At 36.7% G+C, this 23,332-nt stretch overlaps 2 protein-coding genes across 4 annotated transcripts in view; one reads left to right on the forward strand and one right to left on the reverse strand.

Moving 5' to 3' along the window:
* Positions 1–5,228, forward strand: part of LOC109036102 (trace amine-associated receptor 8c) — a 165,629-nt gene extending 160,401 nt beyond the window's left edge. Inside the window, 1 exon segment of the mRNA XM_019050053.2 lies at positions 1,450–5,228. Within this exon segment, the coding sequence (XP_018905598.2) occupies positions 1,450–1,752 (303 nt within the window). The 3' untranslated portion in view covers positions 1,753–5,228.
* A 3,863-nt stretch (positions 5,229–9,091) lies between these two features.
* sw (short wing) overlaps positions 9,092–23,332 on the reverse strand; it is a 37,795-nt gene continuing 23,554 nt past the window's right edge. For all 3 annotated transcript variants that reach the window (XM_019050047.2, XM_019050046.2, XM_019050049.2), the window contains 6 exons: positions 22,836–23,090; positions 21,858–22,050; positions 21,095–21,254; positions 18,589–18,749; positions 15,015–15,183; positions 9,092–13,689 (listed from right to left, as the gene is read on the reverse strand). In XM_019050047.2, the coding sequence (XP_018905592.1) occupies positions 13,439–13,689; positions 15,015–15,183; positions 18,589–18,749; positions 21,095–21,254; positions 21,858–22,050; positions 22,836–23,090 (1,189 nt within the window). In that variant the 3' untranslated portion in view covers positions 9,092–13,438. The remainder of the gene's footprint in view (positions 13,690–15,014; positions 15,184–18,588; positions 18,750–21,094; positions 21,255–21,857; positions 22,051–22,835; positions 23,091–23,332) is intronic.

The following is a 23,332-nucleotide window of genomic DNA, read 5'->3' on the forward strand; positions in this document are numbered from 1 at the left end:
GGTTCCCAATTAGCAGTTCATTCGGTTTTTTGGTAAGAGACCATCAGGGCTTGACAGTATAATGGTTCAAAGACAAGAAAACGGGTCCGAGGAAAAAAATATTTGGACGGCCCGTTGAATAGCATTGGTTGATCGGTGTGCTGTACTATGGTACATCCGAGTGATTTCAAAAAGCGAGCCCTACTGGCACGCTTAAAAAAAAAATAAAAAATCAATCACAAAAAACCCTTTCCCTCAGATTTCTAAATTGACTTTTACAGCTATGTCTACATGTTGAACCAATCGATATCGCTACAATCTCGCCTGTTGGATGTATCAAATTCCATTCATTAGAGCTCTACCGCATTGGAAAAAAAAAACACATTGGATCTAGAGTCCAGACTCTTAAAAACATTGACGAGAAAAAGGACTCTTGATTCAATCAGACTTAAGGTGATTCGTCAAGCTCAAAAGAAGTGGTCTAACTGGCATGCGATATATCGCATCTTTTAGGTAAAAAATCTCGGCAGATTTTGAATTTTCAGCAAAAAAAAGGACGATATCCCCTGCGCATGAGCCTGAAGAATCATTCTAAACCCAAAAATCGGCAAAATTCAGAGAAATGAAAGCAGGATAGTGTTTGGAAAAAAACCTCGCATTCGATACCGAAATGGATAGCTGAATCGAATGCGAGATTTTTTTTCCAAACACTATCCTGCTTTCATTTCTCTGAATTTTGCCGATTTTTGGGTTTAGAATGATTCTTCAGGCTCATGCGCAGGGGCTATCGTCCTTTTTTTTACTGAAAATTCAAAATCTGCCGAGATTTTTGACCTAAAAGATGCGATATATCGCATGCCAGTTCGACCACTTCTTTTGAGCTTGACGAATCACCTTAAGCTTAAATCAAAAAGAAAATCCGCTCAAATTAAGAGACTTGGTTTTTGATTTAAGGTTAAATCTGATTGAATCAAGAGTATTTTTTCTTGTCGATGTTTTTAAGAGTCCGGACTCTAGATCCAATGTGTTTTTTTCCAGTGCGCTTGTTTCATTTTTTGATCGATTCCCTTGATTCCTTCAAAAATCTCCAATCTTCCATTATTTTTCAATAGAAAATTGATTGATTTATTAATCGGCAGATTGCACTGGAAAAAAAAACACATTGGATCTAGAGTCCAGACTCTTAAAAACATCGACAAGAAAAAGTACTCTTGATTCAATCAGAATCTAGCTTAAATCAAGAACCAAGCCTCTTAATTTAAGCGGATTTCGTTTCGATTCAAGTAAAAATCCGATTGAATCAAGAGTATTTTTTCTTGTCGATGTTTTTAAGAGTCCGGACTCTATATCCATTGCGTTTTTTTCCAGTGCGCTTGTTTCATTTTTTGATCGATTCCCTCCCTGTACCCTCCCTTGATTCCTTGAGGGCTCCATAGTTCATCATCGAAGCATCCACTTACGTTGTTCCAGATCCTGTGTCGTTCGGAGAAGAAGCGGAAGTCGGCGGAGGCGCTGCCGCGATGCTGCTCGAACGGATTCATCTCGACGATGACGTCATCGGGTGCGTCGCGGGAGGCCCAGGCTCAGGCGCAGGCGCAGTTGCACCACAACCGGGACCTGGAGGGCCTCAGCGAGAAGTACTGGGGCGAGATCCTGGAGCGGACCGTCTCCTGCAGCAGCCTCCAGACCCTGCAGAGGGTCTACCCCCCGCCTCCCCCGCCCAAGAGCAAGCCCCCTCCCGGCGAGTCCTTCTACTTCCTCAACGACTGCTGAAGTGCTGAAACTCACCTCCGAGACCCCCTCACTTCAGCCGGACTGAAACCATGCGCCTGTGATCTGTGCAAGAATTTTCCCATCTCGTCGCTCTCAAGGCGGAAGAACGACTTTGGTCACTTCTGTTGTGCTAAGAAAAAACGCCGTATGAGACTTTAGACGTTGCCAGATATCCATAAATTAAACCCGAATTTACTAGGAGAATTTTAAATATTTTTCTTACAATTTTGCATATGATTTTGTTCGAAATTTGATGGACAATTTCCGAGAAAATATGTGTTTTATCCGGGGAAATTTGGCAACTCTTGAATGTTCATGTTTTTCCTTAGCACGGCAGACTTCTCCAGCGGCTGGTCACGTGTGTTTCAGTTGCGCTGGTCTCAGAATCGTGTTTTGATGCGTGATTCCTGTAGGTTAGCTAAAAATAATAAGATTTATTCAAACAGCAACTTCCTATGTTCAATATTATCGGAGATATCGCCCTTTGAAAAGTCGGTTTTATGACGTCATCCACCACGGTAATGGTACCCTTGGTTTCTTCCACCTTGCTTTTGTCAGTCAATGATACACATCACATTTGCACTAGGTCACTCAACATGAAACCCGGATGAAAGCAAGGTGGAAGAAACCAATGGTGTCACTACCGCGGTGGATGACGTCTTAAATTGAAATTTTCAAAGCGCGATATCTCGGTTAATATTGAAAGTAGGGTGTTGCTGTTTGGGCGGATCTACTATGTTTTTATAGCTGATCCACAAGAATCAAGAATCAAAGTGCGATTCTGAGACCGGCGCAACTGACCTATTTGATAATCAGAAATGACCTGTAGCGCACGAATATTCTAATGATATTTTTGGTATGCATTGGTGAAACTAGAATATTCTCAAAAAATATTTATTTTTGCGGAGAACAAAGCGGGGAGACGCACCAGTCGATAGGCACCATTTGGACTGCATTTTGCAATTTGGAACTATAAATTCTGGCTCTTCTGGAAAAACACTCATGTGCATAGGGAAACTAACGGCACATACGTTGTTTTTAAACCGGGCTAGAATTTATAGTTCCAAATTGCAAAATGCAGTCCATTTAGTGATCATACGGTCAGAGCCAGTGTGACGTATAGCGGATTTTCGCGACCGGATTCGGTTAATTTTTTATCAAGTTCTTCATCTAGGTCAAATGTCAAGCAAATCTACTAGCAAAAATTCACCTGTAGTGACTTTGAAGGAATACTTGACGAGAGAAATTGGACTACATTTGTGACACATTGCGATTCGGAGCTACATCTCTGGCTCAGTCACGAAACAACGTATGTACCATTGATTTCCCTATGTACGTAAGTGTTTTTACGGATGAGCCAGAAATTGTAGTTCCTAATTGGATTACATTTTGCAATAAGGAACCACTATCTTTGGTTCTCCCATAAAAGCACGTATCTGTATAGGGGAACCAATAATATGTATGTTCTTTCTAAAATGGGCCAGAAATAGTGGTTCCTTATTGCAAAATGTAATCCAATTACAAAACGTTAATAGTCCGCAATCATGCGCTTTGAGAAATTTTTCCCTTTTCCATGAGAATATACTCCGCGAAATGCAGTCATGACGTCACCTTGGCTCTGATCGTATGAACGTCGGCAGAATGTTTTTGAATATTCTCATGCCGATCATTAAGTCCATTTAGAAAGTTCTTTGAATGTTCGAGAATATATTTTGAATACCCTCGAAATATATTTTGAATAACATGTTTGAATATTCTATGATTACGCAATGAATTTATATTATAGGAACATTTTTTTTAGTATTCTTTAAATAAATAGATCTTACACTACTTTCTTAGCTAAATTACATCCCGTATGCCCCTGGGGGGCGCAATAAGGGACTTATACAACAACACAATTGATTTTTTGAATCCCGTGTTAGAATTATCTACAGAAGATTGCAGGCATTAAAAGGTACCTTTACTGCATATCTTCATTTAGTGTCTTGTATGATTCTCCAATACTAAAAGTTGACAGGATAGGTGCTAATTCTTCATAAAGCATAACTGCACTAGCGATATGGACAACATTTTGCAATAAGTAACCACTATTTCTAGCTCATTTTAGAAACAACATAGATGCCACTGGATTCCCTATGCAGAAAGGTGCTTTAATGGAAGAACCAGAGATGGTGGCTCTTCATTGCAAAATGTAATTCAAAATTGTTCCGATGTATCGCTCCTTAAAAAGATGTCTCCTCATTTTGAGCAAATAGTGTCAGAAATCATCCCTCTCATTTGAAGACTCATGAAAATGTTGGATTTGCGTTTGACAACACCTATAGCTTTTGTATCTTTTCATATCCTTTTTCTCGTCTTCTTTTTCTTCTTTCTGGACTACTTGAGATTCCGAGCAATCTAAACCTTAATCGGCCTCTCAGACAAAAAAAACGAACAAAAAGAAAACTTAAGTCTATTTCCACAATGGCCGAGGTAGTGAAAAACTGTTTTACTGACATAGTATTGTAAGCCTTTTAATAAATCTGCCTTTGAAAAGCTAAGTAAGTTGTCAAGGTATTCGAGTTGGTAGCTGTCTCAGGTGGACAAGATCCCATACTTGGACTCCATGATGCAAAATAGAACTATTATTTCAGGTTCATCCATAAAACCACCTGTTTGCTCAGGGAAACTGATGAAACATGTATTGTTTCTGCAATGAGTCTTAAATAATAGCTCCTCATCACAGAATGCAGTCCATTTAATCAAGTTCGACAAAAGACCATCAAACATTTTAGTTATAATGTGATAAGCTTATTTGTACCGTTCCATGTGTGTATAGTGTAAAGTATTGGTAGATCATTATTACCTTGTCATAAGCTTTTAATGTCTGTTTCGTTCAATGTTCCATGCATTCATTCCAAAAAATTACCGTCTGATAAAACAATTCCTCGCATAAGTTCATTTTCTAACCGTTAGGTAGGTAACGCTACCCTTAAATCACTATAGTTTCTTCTTTGAAGCAAATAATCCATGACAAGCGGTGCAAAATTCCCCTGAAACTGCATTTGTCTTAATTAGCTGGAGAATACTCTGAACCTAGGTCATTTTTTTCGAAACGCGCCGCAATTTTCGAAAGAGTCCACATCTAACAATGATGAAACACCCCTTTAGAAACTGTAAAGCTCTGTATCAGCAATCAAAGCAGAAACTCAAAATGGAGCGATATCTCGAAATCTTACAATTTCATTGGTTATTAGTATGACCACAGCTTATCGATGTCCCTACCTCGCTCCTCATTGCAATCGTAGATGCGGAGTGTAATAATGAGATTTTCTTCTCATTTTTCTAATCTTTCCGTTCTCGTTGAAGTCAGGGAAACGCAATTTGATCTCTAGTGTAAGTTTTTTGGAATGAGTCAAACAAAACATTGAAATGTCATCATGAATTTAATTTTTCTTAAATGAAAGAAAAAAATAAATGAAATATATACCCAATATTGTCGCTGTTGCACTCACTTGCATATTTTTTTAAAATAAAAATTCTCGAAAACGTCAAAATGGCAGTCTATTTAAATTCAGAATTGCAAAAAATGAAGCGCTTATTTTGAAAAGGTGCCAATTAACTCCGGAAAAAAATAAAATACACCGATAGATAGGAATTCATATAGATAGATAGGGGTCAAGAAAAACTACACTGAAGGCGGAAAAGGATTACATTTCTGCCAAAAACTTAAGTTCGGAAAAAAGAATCCGACTTGGCACCTTTTTCTTAAATAATCGCTTCAATTATCGGAGTCTCAGTTTTTTGCCAGTGAATTTATCTGAAATTTTATTATTCCTGTTCAAAAATCAGCTTACTTTTCGTCTGAAAATAGTGAAGAACTGGAGGTTTGTGTCCGCTGTGATGAATTGAATCAACTTTTTCAATTTTGCATGTGCTGAATTCCATGTAATTGAGAAATGCTTAGTGCACTCTGAATTCCTTAATGCAAACCCAATTTTCTGATATTAGCCAGTTTTACTGATTTTAACTAAGAGTAGACATCCTGGTATACGACATTTCTTACTAAAAGTTTTGCTGGGTTTTTTTAGACTACACGCAAAAATCAGCAAAATTTTGGACAGAAAATATTCAACCATACTCTTGCAAAAAGAAGCTTTGTTTGAGTTAGTTTTGATGTGAGGAAGGCGGAATGAAAAAAAATATTAATAAAAAGAATAATTTTTATTATTTTATACATTAAGGAAAAAATGAAATTGCTGATTTATTAATTTTTTAGTTTAAAAAAGTGTCCGACATGTTTCAATGTAGATTTTACAAAAACCGGCGCTCCGCTTCGCTCCGTGCCGGTTTTGGGGGGGGGGGGGGGGGGGCTGCGAAAGTGCTTAATATTTGCTGGCCAGTTTTGGTTGACGCCTATCTAAGCGACGTACACGCAAGGTTCCTATTATGGAAAATTGGCAGTTTCGAAAACGCCTTCAAACGTGGCATGAAACCTCACGCGTTCCGGAGAGTAGGTACGTATAGTTGTATCATTGCGCCTTAGCAATGCGATGTAAGATTGATATTAAATCAGCCTCCACGCTGCGGCTTTGTCAGTGTTTCCCTAGCGCTGTTGCAGTTTTGACCGCGAGGACAAAAAGTGTTCAAGCTAGGCTTATATTAAGCAATTTGATCATTTTTTAGAAGGATTAAAAATGAACAAGCGCAGGAAAAAATATAACTAAATAATATGGACTAAATTAAACAATCAACTTAAAAGGCATCGAAAAAGTACTGCATTCTCTCTGTTTTTGGGGAACTGAATTTTTAGTACATGTACTGAAGAAGGGCTGCAATAGGGCTTAATATTTGCTGGCCAGTTTCGGTTGACGTCAATCAATGCGACGTAAAGTTCTGGATTTGGAAAATTGGCAAATTCCAAAACGCCTTCAAACGTGGCGTGATACCTCACGCGTTCCGGAGAGTACGTATAGTTGTATCACTGCGCCTTAGCAATGCGATTCAAGATTGATATTAAATCAGCCTCCACGCTGCGGCCTTGTCAGTGTCCCTTTACCGCTGATGCACTTTTGACCGCAAAGCTTAAGTGTGCTCAAGGTAGGCTTGTATTTAGTGAAAAGATTATATTTTAGGAGGATTAAAAATAAACAAGCGCAGGAAAAAAAAATAAATGATATGGACTCAATTTAACAATCAACTTAAAGGGATCGGAAAAATACTTCATTTTTTTTTGCGTTTGAGGAACTGAATTTTTAGTACATGTACTGAAGAAGGGCTGTAATAGGGCTTAATATTTGCTGGCCAGTTTCGGTTGACGCCAAATCAATGCGACGTAAGGTTCTGGATTTGGAAAATTGGCAAATTCCAAAACGCCTTCAAACGTGGCGTGATACCTCACGCGTTCCGGAAAGTACGTATAGTTGTATCACTGCGCCTTAGCAATGCGATTCAAGATTGATATTAAATCAGCCTCCACGCTGCGGCCTTGTCAGTGTTCCTTTACCGCTGTTGCAGTTTTGACCGCAAAGTTTAAGTGTGTTCAAGCTTAGGTTGTATTAAGCAATTAGATAGGTTTTTAGAAGAATTGAAAATAATCAAGCGCATGGAGTTTTGGTCCCCTTACCAATAGAACACCAAAAGTTAATCGGTCCATACGTGAATACGAACGACAAGTGCTCACGACATTTTTGGATGAAAATGTCTTAAAAAAACGAGGGCTTGCTTGGTTTTTATTTCGTTTGTCAGTTCTGTCTAACAAAGAAAAATATATAATTGAGATTTTTAGTTAAAATTGGGGATGCGCGAAGTTCAGGAGAAAAAAAACCACAAAAACTTTTTACATTTCTTTGGTGCAAAAGGACTTAATTATCTTTCAAGAAAATCCCATTTTGTTGTACCTGAACCGGATAAACCTTTTGATTTGCCGCAGCTGAAGGCTCTTAGATTTTTCCTAAGTACGATAACTCCGCGACGGCGCGCGCCGTGGCACGTTGCGGCGCGGCGAGCAGCCGGCCAGCGCCTACAAACCTGAGGGGATACTTCAAGCATTGCTTAATGCGTGAAGTATCCTCTTAGGTTTGTAAGCGCCAGTGCGGGTTTTGCGCTGGCAGCACGCAGTTCCGCTCTGTGCTCGGCTCTAAATTTTTTAACTTCCGGGGTCAGCGTTTTCCAACTCATGATTTTGATATACTTGCACACTTTGCATGGATTATTCGCATTCAAATTGATAAAAAAAAAAAAAAAAAAAAAAAGGAAAATATGTGTGTTTTGTGACTATGAAAGTGGTTCCGTGTCAAATTTAAAGCTTTCCACAGCAATTTAATTTTTATTTCTTACATTTTGTGCTATTATGTTGCTGCAGTGTTATGTGCGCGCAACCAAACGCTCAAAATTGGACGTATTTAACTCAAAAATATCTATAAGTAAATAGGTTAAAACCAAAAAATTGTGTTTCTTAGTTTTTTTTATCTCATTTATCCATTTTTGTTTTGTTGCTTTCAACACAGCTACGGCTCATTCAGATTAATATCGATGCCATCGCTTGAGAAAAGTGTTAAAAATATTTTCCACGTTTTAAAAATGTAAATGTTTTTAAACTGAAATAATATTTTCATAAAAAAAGGTATACGTCAGGTATGTTTTAAATCGAAAATTTTAAGGATAGAAATAAAACCAAACATTCACTGATGATCATTTGAAACGATGAATCAAAAGAAGAAAGGAACATGTTAAAAAAAGATTTACCAAATTGTTTGCAACTCTTCGTAGGAAGGAGCGTGACAAGAGACAAAAATTTCGAGCAAACCAAAAGTCATAATCGAAAAACGTCAAACTGGAAGTTGATTTAAATTCAGAATTGCAAAAAAATGAAGCGCTTTTATTGAAAAGGTGCAAACTCCGAAAAAAAAGAAAATACACCAATAGATGGGGATTTATATAGATAGATAGATAGGGGTCAAGAAAAACTACGCTGGAGGCAGAAAAGGATTACATTTCTGCCAAAAACTCAAAATGGGAGAAAAAATCCGACTTGGCACCTTTTTTTAAATATTTGCTCTTATCATCGGAGTCTCACTTTTTTGCCAGTGGATTTGCTTGGAACTTTAGTACCTGTTCAAAAATCAGCTTGCTTCTCCTCTAAAAATAGTGAAGAACTGGAGGTTTGTGTCCACTGCGAGGGCTACGTTATGAATGAATAAAAAAATAGTGAGACATTGAATTCTTTATGATTCTGCAATTCCTTACCGAATTTTAATTCTGATGAAAAAAGATTCTGAGAGATGGAGGCAACATAATTCACTCCAACACTAAGTAGAGATGGAGAGCAGATGGATCAGATTCAAACAATGCTACAGAATGCAATTCTGGAGAAATGTTTATTTCATTTCATTTTTCATTACTTTACAATGATAAAAAATTAACAAGAAATTTTACAAATTTACAAGCAAGCTTCACTTATTGATAAAAGAAAGAAAAATACGAAAGCTATTAGGCATTAAGAAAAGTAGTCTGATGGTGGTTAAAAGTTTTAGATTTTTTATTTGTTACCTCTGGAATATTAGGGCTTGCGCCTTATTGAAATACTGTCTGCACAAAGCTCAGAAAACAACCAATGTAACAGGACATCAAAGTGGAACATAATCAGTGCCCACTCATCTTTGACTGATATAAAATTTTTCCGGTGATTGCACGTAAAGTTCAAGCGAGTATTCATGTTAAAACTAAAATAACGTTGCTGAAAGAACGACAAAATGAAGCGCACGAAACATAAAAAACTCAACGGTACCTTGTTGATTCTCTTAGGTAATGCCATGAAAAATGCCTTAAAAAAACAAATAAGGCGAAAAAAAAATTTTACTCTAAAAAAAAAACGGATCAAATAAATAAAACATATGGCGAGACATAATTTTCAGGCCTTGATTCAAGCTCAGAAACTTCTGCAAGGATTTTAACACTTCCAAATTTCGTTGACATGATTTGGGCTCTCATTCAAATAAGGACAACAGAATATCCATCAAGGTTCAATCCGTTTAGAAAAAAAAAATGGAAGTCACTATTTCCCAAAAATAAGCTTTGTTTTTGAATAAACATCTGCTGCTGAGAGTCTTAACTAAATGTGTCGGTGCCTCTATCTAGCAAAACAAGGAGAGAGAAAATAAATATTTTCAATTCTAAAATTTTTTTCATTTTAGACAATCCACATGAAAAAAATTACTACCACGCCGCAAAACTGAAAATGAAATTAGTGCAGCACTGATTTGAGGAGTATTTTACAAACATTTTTCAAAACATTTGTCATGTTTTCCTCACCTCTAGGATGAACATCTTTTCCATAAATTTTTTTTTTTTAACACATTAGAATCATAATTTTCCTTGAAAGAATTGATCCATGATTGAAGCAATTAAGGGTACAAGTTTTACACATACCTAAATTACTATTCTCCTTCTCTTGTCTCAAACGGATGCAGGGGAAGAGAACTTACATTACCTAATTCTTTTACACTTCAGAAAAATTTGCACGTATCTCCTACCTTAGCAATTTCAAATCATAAATCGTAGTAAAGTCATCTGTGTAAGTTCTTGCTGAAAGCATTATGAATTAGGAGTAATTTCAATTTTTAAAAAGAAAAAGAAGTAAGACTTGCATACTTGAAAAAACTCGTATTGAGTTAAACAGATTCCTTGTGACAAGAGTCATCGGAGAAGGCTTAAAAATTTTAATATTGAAAGCTAAATACAGCACACTTTTACATAACGGAGTCAGGCAACAGATATGCAATGAATTATTCTAGAATTTGACTTGTGAAATTTTTTGGAACAGCATCGGCAGGTAAGTCCCTACATTTATGCTGAGCGAAGCACTGCGCACTATTACCTGTAGAAAATTGTACGGTTTCCTTCAAGAATTTTAAGAAATTATTTTAAAGCTGTGCATTTTCTACTTCAGTACAACTTCAGTAGATTTCACTTAGGGTGATTTTTTTTTTCCAACACAAACAGCGTTCGAGGTAGCCAAAGCTTTGAAGCAGAAACCTAGTGCATTTTGATCAATTTTTCACTTATCTTATCAGATCATTCCTCAGATAAATTTTAAATTATAAAAAAAAACATAATGAGTTTTTAAAAACAAATGCCTTGCTAAATAAAGAGGACCTTCTGAAAGCAGTATTTCTTCAAAACAGGAAAAAAAATAGAGGATTACAGAAATTTGAGCACATAATTTTTGTCTTTTCAACTTCTGGAATTACAGTTTCATAAAGTAACAAAGATTTTGAAAAAGTTTGAAAGCGTGATTAAAATTCTCAATTGGCACATCATGGTGGAAGTAAAATAAAATGTATTAAAATCTTAGTGAGCTATTCGAAAAAAAAATCTTGGGAGGAGAGGAAATCTTCATGAAAAGAATGGCATTATTTCTACAACTGGGACATTTCTTGGTTGAGCAGTGTGGACAGAACTGACCTTCTGTAAAAACTAGATTATCAGTTTAAAATGTACTGTCTGCAATCCATTTAAAATTTCCTCCAAATATGAAGGCACGTTTTTAGACGGAGAATTCAGTGAGCTTTGGGTAAAACTTTAAAGATATGCATACATCAGTGATGCCAGGCATACGGATTTATCCGTGCCGCGCGGACATTCCCTATACCGACACGGACCGCGTACGAACAAAAACCTTATGGGAAAAACGCTTCCCTATCTTAAAACATCCGTACGCGTGACGTCACAGAATGACGCTCAGCCAATAGTAGCACGGAGAGCGGTAGAGCGTATGGATCTTGTACACGGAGCACCCCGGAACACTGGCATACATAGTCAATGCATGAATCAAAACTTTAAAATGACGAGTTGAGAGGTAATTATCCAAAGAACCCTGCAACTTGTGACAGTATTGCAAATTCACTGTTATTTTAGCTATTATGTTGCTCTTGACTTACACAAAATTAAATACAAATGGTGAGGAAACATCATCTTTTCAAATTTGCGTTCTCTGAAAAGAATGAAAAAAAATCAGTCAAATCAAAACCTCACACCAAAATAAGCCCCAATTTTAGAAATTTGTGTCATTAAAAGACTTCACAGATTTCCGATAATATGGTCTCAGCTTGGACTTAGCATAGAATGGTTAAAATATTAGAGCTGCGGGATTGATATTAAGCATAGTGGGAGAGAGTTATGTTCAGAAGGGAAAGGAAAAAATATAGAAGAGTATTCGAGGAAAGGAGGCCTCTTTGGAAAGAATAATTTTAGACTCGAGCCTGAGACCCAACAGGTTTCAGCATCCAGATGATTGATGCAAAAGCAGGGGTCTCCCAAAGCAAATTTTCGCGATCGAATATCATTCACCGTTGAATGATATTCGACGATTGTGCATTTTTTTTTCAATGATATTCGACTTCTTCGTTGGTCTCACCAGAGACCGTTGAAATCCATCAATTTGAAATTTTGAATTCACCTCAGGACTGGAATTCGATTTTTGAATTGATGCAATCGATGTCAGAAGCTTCATCTCTCACCAAAATTTTTGTTCTGTCATCTCTATTTGTTGTTGGTTTTGTCAATTCAAGTCTGGTGTTTTCGCAATTTCTGTGTTTTAGTGTTTCATGTTTTCTTATTTTCTTCTTAATTTCATTTAGGAAAAAAATCTGAGCTCTGATTGGCTCCTGACATCACCGATCATCGGCATCACTCAGCACTGATCAATTCGTTTGATGAATGACATTCGATCGCAAAAATTTGCTTCCAGATGCTGATTTTGTTTTTTTTTCTATTGAGCTAGATTTTATTTTTCAAGCTAAACTCCGGCTAAAGACAGCAGCTTGACCTCGGTTTGACATTCGAGTGTGACACCTTGAGGCCTTGTATGAGCTTAGCTTCTGTTTACCTCTGCGCCCTAGACAATTCTCTTAGGCAAAGAGGCCACCAAATTGAAGGATTGATCCTATCATTGTTTCCTAGACAAAAGAACGTAACTACGAGTCAATGTCGCAAAATTTCTACCCATGAAGTGTACTTTTGCAAGGAAACTCAAAAAAGATTGTCTTCTAAAACTTCATTTTGGATTTTTCGGATATTTTCCTGATATTTCAAATGAAATTTTCTGATTTTTCGCACCACTAAATTTACACTTGTTCCATTCTACGAACAAACATTTTAAATAAATTAAATCAGATGTTTGAATTTAGCATATGCTCTATCGCAGGTACATGATTGAAAAATGCTTGGTGCACTCGAAATTCCCTGATGCATAACCAATTTTTCTCTGATGACATAGAATTTCCTAATTTGCGCCAGTTTTACCGATTTTTACCGATTCTAGACATCCTGCTACAGGTCATTTCTTACTAAAATGTTTGCTGTTTTTCTTTAGACTACACGCAAAAAACAGAAAAATTTTGAACAGAAAATGTACTGCCACACTCTTGCAAAAAGAAACTTTGTTTGAGTTACTTTTACAACCATGAAATATAGTTACACTCCTTCCTCTGGGAAACGATGATCAGACCCTTTGGTTAGAATTTAATTTGACAGTTCGGAGTCCTTCAAGTTCTCCAAGATAATGGAAACTTTTCAGAGTCTGAAACATACATGGCCTTTCATTTGATTAATTTATCACAGGTGGACTGGTAGAGATGCTCAGTCCAGCCCAAAAATAAATAAAATAAAACTAGAAATTAGTCTTAGCTTAGTATTTGGATTTCTATTATCTCGAAATCAAAGACGTTAGACTGGAAGGCCCTGAACTAGTGTTATGTGAGCTAAATTTGTCTAAGTCTTCATCGTGCTTATTGTGTTTCAGTTCTTGTAACGTGTGCCGTAGCTTTGAAAATTCATCATGTTTTGGTTGCGCTAGTTTTTCGTTCACTTCAAATACTGAAATTTTGCCTTGAGCGTCACCAACACAAACATGTGTTCCCGATGGTTTCCAAGACACTCGGTTTAAAGCAGGATTTCCTGTGAATCAAAAGTTTAAGTAGAGAACTTCATCAAGACAAAAATAAGAGCAAGAAAACAAAAAAACATGTCTTCAGCGAAAGTAGATGAAATTCAATCACTAGGCAAGACCGTATAACCGGCTTGAGAAAAATAAAAATAAAAAAATTCAATATTTGTGACTGGATCTGTGAGAAGGGACCTGATCTTTTGGGAGAAAACGTTTTATAACTTTAACGTTTCTTAATCACTGGAACCATATTTTTCTACATAATAAAAAATTTTTGTCTCAGAACTTCAGATTTCGTACCTCCTTCAATTTTTGAACGTTCTGAGTCAAACTTTTTCCTTCAGGCATTTGCAAAAAGTTAAGGATAATTTTCTCCGAAAAGATATGGACTCTATTTATGGATCCGGTCACACTTGAGCATTAGAATTAATCACAAGTGACCAGCCATGCTCGCTAAACTTTTTTGAAGTTTGGAGAGAAAATTAAGAATTAATACTAAAACCTCTTGTAATTGTCAAGTCTTTCTTTTTTTTTATAAAAATGTTTGGTTTGCCACATTTGATAGGAAAACCTTGGGAAATCAAAATAACATGACTAACTTTTAAACTCAGAATGTGATCGTTGACATGAAAAATACCCAAAACTCTTCAAAAAAATTTATGGATACTATTTCTGAATGAAAAAATGAAGAGGAAGGGAGAAAACAGAAAAAAACAGCATTTTTCAGTAGCAAAAATTGCAACTTAGTAAATTCAACATAAATTTTGGGCTCAAAAATTTGAAGGGCTTTGACCGTGTCGCCGATAGGCATGAAACTTAGCACACTTTTTCCTGGGTACTTATCAGTAATACTGCCGTGCTAAGGAAAAACGCCGTAAGAACATTCGAGAGTTGCCAAATGTCTTTTGATAAAAAGTTTATTTTTGAGGAAAGTTATTAATATTTTTCCTTTAAATTTTCAGAATCATTAATAGAAATTGCGAACAAAACTATCTAAAAATTGGGGGGAAAATATTTCTTAAGATTACCAGGAAGTTCGCAACTTATCAAAGAAAATTTGGCAACGCCTGAAGGTTTATACTGCGTTTTTCCTTAGCACGGCAGAATAGACCACAGCAATAAAATTGTGGCGAAGGGAGGCAACCCTCAAAATTCAATTGTCAAATCCAAACAGCACCCCTCAATTCGTCAATGTATTAAAATTTTTCCATGATATTCTCATGTATTTTTTTGAACATCACTATGATTCCAGCGCATTTGAGGTGGTCTTTGCTTGCTTCTTGTCATTTGCTTGTTTAAAAGGAGGGGATGAAACAGAATTGACTGAGGGCATTACCTTCTACACATGTTGAGGCTGTTGGAACTTCAGTATCTGTGTTGATATTCCAAAGATCTACTCGTCCATCTGTGTCAACGGATGCGAACAAAGCTGGATGTATTGGTGACCACTTGACATCCATCACATAATCACCGTTATCTTCGAACGAATGAATCGGTTTATTCTCCTGCGGAGGACCGAAAATCATCAGTGTCATAATTACAGATGTCTCGGAACAATTAAGGAAGAGAATTCAGAAAAAGTTTGCGGTAGAAACATTTTGCACATGACTTCCAAAAACAATGAAAAATCATTGCTACAAGAGGCAAAAAAATCGAAACTTTATGATTCGTAGAGGAACCAGCAGAATTTTGGCGCGTATACGTAGTATACCGCCTTTGCGATCGTTTCGAACCCTGCTCGATACAATAACCGAGTCCCTTAGTTCCTTACCGAAAAGTGACTACCGCGAACTTCTGAGATTTTCCAAAGCGTGTAACAAGTTTATTTATCCGTCAATAATTATGATTTAAAGTTGTTTCTCATTCTGGGGCTCTCTAGTTTATGTGCAATGAATACCAAGAGTCTACGTTACTTGGTTTTTTTAAAAAAAGCCTAAGAGTACGACGCGCTGATTTAAAATATGCATATATAAGCGGAAGCAAGCGAACTGATTCGAGGATGGCTGACCAATTCGGCACTCCTTGAATGAGAATTTCACTCACTCCGTATTGTTCAAAACGTTGCTTTGACAGATCTCCACACCACTGTTATCCTTTTCAAAAGTTGGTACTCCTTGCTCTGATAGCCGGGGCCAGCAGGATAGTGGTAAGTGCAATCTGTGATGAGCCTCGAGACTCATTAGACCATTTGCTAAACGTGGCTCATACAGGAGTCCACTAAGCCCTCTCGTCCCCACGCTCCTGATCACTGCGTCGGCGTCACGAAGAACAATGGGCCTTGGGCCGCCTTGGGTCCCAACGCGGCCGATACCCGTACCCCAATTACTCACGCTTCATTAACCATTTCACCGTCATGCTAGGATTCATCCAATTTTCAAAAAAAATTGTTTCGCGTGTATTTAGCAATTTTTTCCTTACTTTCCGTTAAAACACAAATAAAAAGAGACCTCAGTCATAAAAATCGGCCGAATAGAAGAAAGGTTACAGTAATCGAAATCCGAAGAAATCAACAAAACCTCGACTTCTCGATACAAAAAATAAAATGAAGGGGAAAAAAAGAAATGTATAAATTACAATTAAATATAATTGACCTCAGAATTTGACAAGCAATTTATTTATATACCTAACGCTGAAAAAACTGGGAGAAATTACAAAAAATTCGCCTCTTGCAAGGGGCTTCTTTGTAAGAATTTTGACCCGAAGACAACGGTCGAATAACAGCAGTACTCCATACAATACACGGTGTGCCTGAACGAGTTAAACATTTTTTATACGTCCAAATCGAAAATTTTTTTATATTTTTAACTACAATGTCTCTTGTATCGTTTAAGCCAAAAAAAAAAAAAAAAATTCTGTCGAGATTCTGGAACGTAAAGGCGCTTTAAAAGTATTCTGGGGCAATAATAGCTAAATCACCGGTAGTAAATCCCGTTATATTATTAAAAAGAAATTGACTCCATTGTTTAATTCCTTAGTTTCTTGAATACAATTATTTTAAACACTTAAACATTTATACCACCAATTTTAGCCATGGAGTGATTTCCTGAGAGCCGATAATATCACGAATTTCTCATAGAACCCTCCAACAGTGGCTTGCTTTTTTGGCAGCCGATTCGGCCATCGAACCGGAGTTTAAATGGAAGCTGATAATAACCCAAAGCTCTGAGAAAAATTTTTAGATGAGTATAAGAACAGTTTGTTGTAAGTAACGAGGAGAGGCGGGCAAAGCGGCTAAAATCTGATCTAATTTTTACCGTTTTTCTGTTGAATTAATGTTGCCGCGGGCTTCTGACTGTGTCCACACATAGTTTCTGTTCAGCATATCGATACATAAGTATTTACACACGTAGAATCTAATTTTTCACGTCGGGGAGTCGACATATTTTGATTCTTTCGATTTTATACGGAAAATTGATGGTTTTTTGGGATTGAAATTATTATTGTTTCATGAAAAATAAATGCACCCAAAATGACTATAGCATATTGATTTTTACACATTTGCACTCACGAAATTGGTTGGTAAATTCAACGAGTGGGTGCATCGACCTGGTATATCAAGTTTCTGCAATTTTTTACGGCAAATCAGTAGATTTTCGGGATGTAAATTGCTTACTTTCAATTCATGAATGAATAAAGCAACGACATGGTTGAACTTCTTTGCATGGAAAGACGTTTAAAATAACAAAATCAAGACGTCTTTAATGCAATTGCATTTATATCGAGTCAATTTCTTTTCAATAATATAACGGGATTTATACTACCGGTGATTTGGGTATTTTAGCCCCAAAATACCTTTAAATCGACTTTATCCTCTAGGAGTTCGACAGAATTTTTTCTTTCTTCGCTTAAATTATTCCGTAGCACTTTTCTTCAAGAATCTGATAAGATTTTGCTTGAGGCAGATCAAAAGACTTAAATTCGATCGAATAGCTTTCTACTTTCACAATACACGGTCTCGTCAAATGTGCGCCTTTGACCTCGCAGTGTTGGATCGTGAATTCTCTTGTTGTGCTGTTTGCCTATTTTCAAATCTCTGTAAATGAAAACTAAGGGGTTGATAGGTTTGAGTTAATGACGCGCCTTATCAACACATTGTGTTGGAGTTCACTGCTTGTTTTATCTTTACTGAAAATTTTGCCTTCGTTGACTTGAGTTCTTCTCTGCCTGAACTGCCACAAATGCGTGTGGCATGTTCTCTAAAATTTATCATTTCCTAGATGAAAAAAACGTAACTGCATTTGCAAGATTTCCACTTGTGAATTGTTATTAAAGTGGTAAACTGTTTGGTCTCTCTAACTGAAAATTTTGTTAATTTTTTCACTTGTTACACATTAAACGCAGCAAACTTTTAGACAAACACTTAGCGATCATATTCTTGTGAAAGATGTAATTGGTTGAGGTAGTTAAACAACCGTGGAGTAGAGTTTTGCTGTTTAGTCAGGAAATCTATGAATTTTTGCAAAAAACTCATCTAGATTTTTTCTAAAACATTGCAAGTCATTCAATGGATAATTGGACTGAGTTAAGCAGAAAGGAACCAACCCACATTATGGAAAAAATTGAGTTATGAGTGGTTTTGAACTCAACCACTGCTCTACTCTCTATCGCCAAAAATTCAAAGTTTTTGTTGGAGCAAATTTTGCAGAAATTGAACTTGAAGTTTATCTTTTACATTGAGTCTTATGCAGGAGCTAAACTTTAAACCTCTTTTTCTCGGTTCGATCCCGATGTGGCTTGGTTCCTTTCTGTTTAACTCCGGCCAATTAAAGATATTAATACATCCAGTGTGGAAAAGTGATAATGTAGAGGACCAGAAACTAGTCTCAGTTGTGTATGAAACTCATCACAGAACAAAAATCTAGAGACACACGTTAGCGGCTCTGTCTCGAAATGAAGCAAAGCAGCAATACCTTTAAGTTCCACAATTTGACCGTCCAATCGAACGAGGAAGTTATGAACAAGTTGCTGAAATCGATATTGCCTTGCACCTTGTGTGTATCGATCCCGGTGACAGGAGCTTGATGACCTTCATAGGCCTCCGTGTGCCCTGCTTTCGTACCGTGTCGACAAGCTGAGAGAGAAAAAGTATTTTTATGTATATGAAAGTAAAATAAACCAAAAATAACGAAAACTAAACAAAATGAAACAAACGGGAAATCAAGGTAACAAACTGTGAGCTAAATAATGAATATAAAGAAAGTCGAAACTAAAAAAATGAATCTCACAAAATTAAATTAAAATTTCCGAGGCGTTTTTATACGTTGGAATTTAGCCTTGAAGAAGGGGCCGAGGAGCCCCGAAACGCGTCGGAAATTTTAATATAGTTTTAAGAGTTTCAGTTTTTTAGTTTCGACTTTCATTATTTTCATGAGAGTATAATCTACAAAAAGTAATAAATATCCTTCATTTTAGACATTTTCTTCCTATCGCTTTGACTTGGACAGTCACTAACTGGGTATTTAGGTTCAGAATCTACTCCAATTTTTTTTTTTTTTTTTTTTGCCCAGCAACTTCGATTTTTTTGGTGGAAGATGCTTACTGGTTACAAAACTGGCCCTTCAAATTGAAATGTTGTAAAATTTCAGATATTAATTGGATTGCATTTTGCAATAAGGAACCACTATCTCTGGCTCTTTCATAAAAGCACATATCGACAGTGAAACTACCAAACCACGTATCTCGGTTTGCGACATCGCAGACTTCCTGTCATACTTTATTTTTTAAATGAAAAACTACTTAACGTCCAGTCTTGAAAATTTCTGTGATTTTTCCTCTTCGTGTGGAGAAAATTCTGTGAAAATTTCAAGGAATAATATTGATTTGGTCTACTTCAAAAAAATAAAATGCGAGCGTAGATTTTTAAACACCGCAAACGAGATACGTGGTTTGGTAGTTTCACCGTCGATATCTGAATTGGGAAACCAATGGCATATGTATTATTTCTAAAATGGGCAAGAAATAGTGGTTCCTTATTACAAAATGTAATCCAATTGTGTTTCTCGAGTTCAGAGCAAAACCTCCTTGGATTTGTTGTAAAAGAACCAAAATTGGAATAGTCTTGTTCCAAACTGTTACTTGGGGGAAGCAACAGATGTCTGTTGGAAATTTGTTAAAAGATCACAATAAACACATTAAGAAGGTCTAAAGTCACTTCCAACTTCACCATCTGATTAAAAATTAGTGCATTTTTTAGCTTTCAGCTTTGAAAAGTATACGACGGGAAAGACATAATTTGACACGGACGAGTCATTCCAGTTTCACAATTCCAGGCAAAAATCAAAATGGGCGCTGTCATATAACTCAGTACCTCAAATGAAAACACACAATTAAACTTTTTACTTTTTACATGTGTGTGTGGGGATTACGTTTTTTGCTTCTAATTTAAAAACTGTGACACAAAAGGGGGAAAAATTGCTGAACTGACATCCTGGGATGTTAAATTTCTGCCTAATAACTCTCGAATGTTGATATAAACGCTTTGTTTGTTGGTCGGGCATTGTGGGGATGTTACGATAACAGAAAAAGCATTCATATGAATATTCTAGTGGTGTTGCAGATTTTCCATCCCAGCAGTATCAGTCAGTTTTAACATCCCAGTAAATTAATTTAGCAATGTTTCATTCCGTCCATGACAGCAGCTATTTTGAGTTGCGAAAAAAGCAAAATTGTTGTATCACAGTGTTCTCATTGCCTCATCTTCTGGAGGATATGCTTTTGGATTCCAACTTATAGGCTCCATCAGCAAATATCTCAAGCCAAGATGAGTTCTCGAACGGACATTTTCTTTGCTTAAAATTCTACAAGGATTGAGACAGTCTTTATCCTCTGTCTTAAAATTTGTGGAAGTTTCCCATTTAACTTAAACCAATATTTGAGTGGTAATTTGACACCTCCTTTATGGCGCATCTCCTATTCCCGGCACGGAAATTTACAAGAAGATAGTTTGAGATGGTTTCTGCTCCCCCCCCCCCCTCCCACTACCATCTTAAGAGATGAGAGTGGCGGTGATGTTATCCTCTTCTTGAACCAAGCTCGCTGACTAGCTGAGCCGACGCCATTTTCTTTAGTCAGTACTTTGCTTCGCTCTTGGCCAGTCGACGATCTTGGTTCCGCTCGACTCTTCCATCTTTTCTGTTCTTTCGCCAATGTAGTTTCCTCTTTTCCAGTTTCCATACAGATCTTAAGGATCTGTTTCCTTGTTTGTAGTGCTTGTCACCTGCTATGTTGAGTAAATAAATTATTTTTTCCTTCTCCGCAAGCTCGCCTTTTCATTTTTGCTACCTCACCTCACCAGAGCCTATCGGCTGCTCTTTGGGGCTTTTTCTCTTTTGAGGCCTTAAGCCGTTTGTCAGCTTCTCTTGTTTCAAGTTCAGAAAAAAAAATAGAAATGATGCTAAATGCAGAAACATCACTTACTCGAATATGTGGTGCCTTCCTCACACCCTAGTACAAAATTGTTTATATCATTATACAGGAAATCATGGCACAACACGGTGACTGGTTTAGACATCTTATTATTCATAAGGACTAGTGATTCTTGAGGTTGAGACAACATGTCCAGGCTCCACGAGCAGACCTTGAAAAAAAAAAGTAAATATAATATTTACTGTTAGCGGATACAACAAACCTCCTGTTTTTGATACCAGGATGGCTAGAGAAGTCCAAAAACAAAAGTAAGGCACTTTTAAAATGACATTATACGACCATTTCTTGCAGAAAAATTATGATCGCAAGGCTAATAAGATGCAGAAGCTGCGACAACCGAAGCATCTTGTGGGCATAAACTGGCCATCTGAAGGAGAATTTTGATGAAAAAATTGCGTGATGAAACAAAAAGATGTCACTTTTCCAGGACATTCATTTAATTATACAACCAAAATTAATATGTGACACTATTATATGACATTACATGGTTATACAACCTGTAGACACCCTGGATGCGAACGAAAAAAAGGTTACCAGCAATAAATATTTGATAGATGACAACTTGATCTGAATTGTTTTTGACGGACGAATCTTTTTTTTTTTTCTTTAAAAAAACAGATTTGCTTAATTTTTCTGATGATTTAAACTATTTGATTTTTACTTTAGAAACGAAGTAAGTTTACACAGTGAAAACCACTCAAAATATGAACTTGAGAGACAGACATACAGAAGGTTAGAAATTAACATTAATTACCTTGCCATCAGTTGAGATACTAATAAGGTTGTGCGCATTCTGCGTTCCAATCACACTCAAACAGTAGACTGGATGAGTATGCGCGGCTGCAGAAAGTGGCGTGCGCTGCACTGGTGATCGTTTTTGGACACGATTATCCCAGAGGACGACCTGGCCAGAGTATGTGCCGCCAAAGATAAGGCTCGGGTGAAACCTGCAAGGATGAGTTAATAATTAGGAATTAATCAGTAGCCTTTAATGCTAATTTAAAGTTTGAAAATTTTTGGATTTTTATTTATTTTCTCTCGAGTTTCTTGGATGATTTTGAGTAAGGGATGTTGATTATTCTTTAGGAGATGGTAGGAATTTTCAGGAGGGGCATTGCAGAACCAACTTCAATTTTTTCTCTTCGGGCTGAGATTGGTTAGATGGTCTTCAACTGGATCTGCAAGACTGTCCTGGTTTGGTTTAGTTTAAAATTATGGCAAGAAAGCGGGCTTTATGTACATATTGATAGTTATTTGACTATCCTATTTTTTTGTAAAGTAGTATATCAATTTGTTTCCTCTTGCTGTACTATTAAAAAGTTTCATTTACTTTTTTTGCTCTCTTGTAGATTGAGTTTTACCCATATGTTGTTAAACATATAAATAACGGTGGTGAAACTGCAGTAATGCGTTTCTCTGTTTGCAGCATTGCAGACTTCCTATCGTAATTCATTTTTCACATGGAAAATTACTGAGCGTCATTTTGTGAAAGTTTCAATGATTTATCTTCTCTTTGTACAGAAAAGCCTGTGAAAACTTCAAGCCTTGACGTTAGTTTGATCTCCTTCTAAAAAATAAAATAGTACCTAAGATATCAAAACGCCGAAACCAAGATACACGTTTTTGTAGTTTCACTTTTAATAAATGAATAGATAAAATTTCAAAATATTCGCCCAGCCCTAGTTTTTGATAATTTTTTCGTTACAGGATAGTAGACCGTGAGATGTCTTACCTAGCAAAAGTTGCCGACAGGACAGCTGATTGACAGTGAAAGACATACTCCGGCGTCTGCTTTTTGAACTTGGTGTTCCAAACGAGACAGACACCATCTGGATCATGAGTAGAGTCTACATTGCGGTAATACGAAGCAACCATGAGTTCTGGGAACTGCGGTGACCAGTCCATTGACGTTACTAGTTGGTTTTTAGTCCATCGCTCATCTACAAATGTCCGAACCGGCGATAGCATTTTCTTTGCTTTTTCCTCACTAAAATCAAATACAAATGAATAATGGATGATTTTTAAAAGTAAAATAGCCATTTATCAGAGACAAATACCTACATGAAAATAAAGAAGTTTTTTTCAAAGGAAAGATGAAGGTGGCCTTAAAATATGTTTCCTTCCTTTGTTCTAAGCTAGTGTATGGAGGCTTCTTCTTTATAAGCTGAGCAGATATATTCAAGCTCACCGTTCAAACACTTTGGAATTCATATAAAATAATTTACAATT

This window comes from Bemisia tabaci, chromosome 9 (genome assembly GCF_918797505.1).
Source record: "Bemisia tabaci chromosome 9, PGI_BMITA_v3".
Taxonomy (NCBI): domain Eukaryota; kingdom Metazoa; phylum Arthropoda; class Insecta; order Hemiptera; family Aleyrodidae; genus Bemisia; species Bemisia tabaci.